Source organism: Propithecus coquereli, unplaced genomic scaffold (genome assembly GCF_000956105.1).
Source record: "Propithecus coquereli isolate 6110/MARCELLA unplaced genomic scaffold, Pcoq_1.0 Scaffold459, whole genome shotgun sequence".
Classification (NCBI taxonomy): Eukaryota; Metazoa; Chordata; class Mammalia; order Primates; family Indriidae; genus Propithecus; species Propithecus coquereli.
The window spans coordinates 2,999,463-3,003,246 of NW_012150385.1; the positions used below are offsets into that span (position 1 = coordinate 2,999,463).

The window sequence follows — 3,784 nt, forward strand, 5'->3', positions numbered from 1 at the left end:
CCTGTAGTCCCAGCTACTCGGGAGGCTGAGGCAGAAGGATCGCTTGAGCCCAGGAGTTTGAGGTTGCTGTGAGCTAGGCTGACGCCATGGCACTCATTCTAGCCCGGGCAAAAGAGTGAGACTCTGTCTCAAAAAAAAAAAAAAAGAGAGAAGTCAGGGAAAAACTAGGTAGAAATCTGAAAGAGAATGAGAAAGTGCCAAAGGCAAATATCCACTGCCTCATAATTACTGTTGGACTCTCCCAAGCACACCAGGCTTCTGTAGCCAGCCCCACACAGAACTACATCCTATATGCTGAGCAAAATGCCAGCACTCCACTTAAACTGAACCCCATGCATGACTGCAACACCACAGTTCCACACAACAGAGCAATAGCCATAAAAATAGAACAGATACTTTGTAAATTGCCTTGGCTAAACTTACTTTGGGAAAAGCACTTTTCAGCTGAAGCATGTGAACAAAAATGCCAAAATCCAACTTGTGAGCAGTGAGTTTATTATTCAAAATTAATGAATACCTGCTTTCTCAACAGCAAAACAGACATGTATGAATTTTATTTAAAATAAAAATTTAAAATAATCAATTAAGCCTCATACAGTTGATTTTAGAGCATGCTAAGAATCTTAAAAAGTTACTAAACTACTTTTGTTTTTAAATAATTTTAGATCTATCTTAACATAGGCATAGATTATGTCTGGGAGGATATATGAGGAAGTATAATAGTACTTGCTCCTGGAGACAAACTTAGGTACTCAGAAGAAAGAGGTGGAAGGGAGATATTTTAATCATTATCCTTTTGAAATTTTAGGATTTTGCATTATGTTAATATATTTCTTATGCAAAAATGATAAGTTAAATTTTTAAAATAAGGCAATCATGCATTACCTTAATGAAACAAAACCCATTTACTTTGTCAAGATGGCAAAGGATTCTGTGGAACCAGGACACGAAAAAGAAAAAAAAAAAGATGGCAAAGGAAATCTCTTGATACCCATATTCTGAAGATAAGTGAATTCAAATTCTGTCAAATCAGCATAAGAAAGAGAAGGCATATTGCTTAGAATGATCAAGTGTCTGAAGCAGCCCAGCAGTAAGGTCTTCCTTGTCACCCAGATCCCTGCTTAGTGTTTTCACAACGTACAAGCGAAGCGTGAACTTCCATGACACCTACCTCTTAGAGAGGCACTACAATAAAACTCTGGAATGATTAGAAAGTACCTGCTGCAGAAATATGTCAAATTGCTTAAAAATTCCTCTAAGTAACCAAACAGGTTTTTCACCTCTTAGAAGAAAAATTTATTTTAAGTTTTATTCTAGCAAATAAGCCATTACTCCCCAAAACCTCATTTCCTAATTAAACACTCCGGACAAGGCAAGGATCACAACAGAAACATAAAGACCAAGAAACATCACTAAAAACTGAATCAGTCTTAATAGAATAAGACTCTTTTAAGGGCTGCTTCCTGAAAACTGTCCTTATCAAATGCCATCTTATATACTTCCAGATGGGAGGGGAGAGAGAAAGGCCTGAACTGCAGCAGAGCACTTCCTAACCTCTGCTGAAGGCTGGGCAGAGTTCCAGGGAAAGCCTCCCGGGGTCTGTTAGATGTTATTAATGGTCTCTCCTTTTCTGTTTCAAAAACTGCCCCCAGGCACAAGCTGCAGAGACCCCAGCTTCCAAAAAGTAACAGGATGCCAACAACGAAGCAAACAGAATCTTTTACTGGGTACACCTGAGATGTCCATGGAGCCTGCAGACATCCCATGTTCCACCAAGCTTGACTGCAATACAGGTGAAAAGTGCACCCTCCTCCAGCCCGCCCCCCCGCCCCGCAATTAACCTCCCTCTCAACAATGTATCGTTTTATTTGCAAAAGAAAATATGTGATAAACTCCAGCCAATTCCTCCTAATATTTAAGTCAATTTTATTATTTCTCGCTTGTTAATAATCTCCATCTAAGCAGTTCACCACTTACTTGGCAACCACAACTCAAATTCCTGCAGACCAACCTGAGCTTAGATGAACAGGTCTCTTAGGTGATGTTTAAAATCTTGTTACTACCACTGCGATCATTAACTAAATGAAATGCCTTCAGAATGTAGGAAGAGTCTCAAGTCACAGGCTGTTTAAAGTGCCACTTGGAAAAACAATCTGCCATTGGACGCGTCCTCACTCCCCCGCCCCTCCAACCGCTTCTGCCGAGACGTCCTAAAAGCATTATGTCATCCACTAGCCCACATCTCCCCAGCCCCAATCCAGGGCTCCTCTCGAGGTGCCCTGCGCCCCCAGCCCTCCTTCCTCTCAGACTAGGAGAGGGAAGGGAAGTGGCCCTGAAACAGCCAAATGGGACGCGGTCTTGGCTCTTCCAAGTTCTCTTCCTAACAGTTAAGAGCACCTCCTGCCTCAGTTTCTCGCAAATAAAAAGAAACAAGTTCTCTCCCTAACTCTTCGCATCCTGGGAACGGCGAGAAGACAGGGGCTGTGCCTCCCCTCGGTGAATTCCGGACAGGCACGAGCGAGGCTCAGCCTCCCTCGCGGAGGACGGAGGAGACCCAAGCGAGGGGACCTGGGTTGGTAGGGGATCTCGCCGCAGGAGGGGGAGGGTGTCCCTTTCCGGGCTAGGGGGCTGCGGGGTCACCCCTGTGGCCGCGGGACCCGGGGCTCGCGTCGCCGCTGCGCCTGCCGTCGCTGGGGCCCGCCAGGGCAGGGAGCTGCAGCGAGCCCGGACTCACGGTCGGTGCAACGGCTCCTCAGCCACCGCCGGGCCGGGCGGCGGCGGGGGCGGCGGCGGGGGCGGCTGAGGCGGCGGCGGCTGTGCCTGCGGCGACGGCTGAGAAGGCTGACAAGGCTGAGGCGGCGGCGGCGGCGGCTGCTGCTGCTGTTGCTGGAAGGACTTGAGAGACTCGAAGGCCTTCATCAGCTTTTCCAGGGTCGCCATGGCGGCCTCCTGCCCCGCAAGGCAGCCTCCAGAGTCCTCGGGCCGGCTTGCGGCGCCGCTCAGCAGCGGGGCAATGAATGGGGCTCGCGGCCGTGGGCACAGGCGGAACCGAAGCGCCCGGCCATCTTGGACCCGGCCCGGCAGCCCCCGCGGCTCCCTGCGCCCCGCGACGCTGCGGCGGCGGAGGCGGGGCCACGCCGGGCCGGCGGAATTGACAGCCCGAGGCGGCGGCCTCTGCCAATGGCCGGCCGTGGCGCAGGCCCGCCCCCCGCACCCGCAGGTTTGTCCCACCGAGCCACTGGGGCCGCGGAGATCCCAGCGCCCCTCCCGGGTGAAGGCGCAGGGCTCGGGGGCAGGGGGCGGGGCGAGAGACGAGACCACGAAGGGGCGGGTGCGGAAGGGGCGGGGCAATACGGTTGAGGGCGGGGAAGGGGCCGGGCAGCGAGGGGCGGGGCCCGACGAAAGGCGGGGATAGGGAGGGGGTGAGCGCAGACTGGGAGAGAAACATGAGCGGGACTGGGAGGAGGTGAAGGGGAACAGGAAGGGGTACAGGAGTGGGGACAGGGAGAGGGTGAACGGGGACAGGAAGGGGTGCAGGAGCAGGGACAGGGAGGGGTACAGGAGCGGAGACAGGGAGGGGTGCAGAAGAAGGGGGAAGAGCGACGCGAAGAGCGACGGGGAAGGCCCACGACGCCGGGAGTCGCAGCAGAGCGGCAGAGGGCTTGGAGCTGGAGATCCTCGCGGGGCTTGTTTGTCCACCAGGCTGCCGGGGCCTTGGGGAGGGGCTCGCCCCGACAGCCCCGCGGGGAGCATGTTGGGGGGTTTGCGGGAGGAGAGGGGACGT

The 3,784-nt window shown here is 52.6% G+C and overlaps 1 protein-coding gene across 2 annotated transcripts in view; it reads right to left on the reverse strand.

Moving 5' to 3' along the window:
• Window positions 1-2,940, reverse strand: part of HTT (huntingtin) — a 160,532-nt gene extending 157,592 nt beyond the window's left edge. Inside the window, exon 1 of one of the 2 annotated variants that reach the window (XM_012655049.1) lies at window positions 2,735-2,940. In XM_012655049.1, coding sequence (XP_012510503.1) covers window positions 2,735-2,940 — 206 coding nt within the window. The remainder of the gene's footprint in view (window positions 1-2,734) is intronic. The other variant, XM_012655050.1, reaches the window with a different exon arrangement.
• Between the last annotated feature and the right edge of the window lie 844 nt (window positions 2,941-3,784).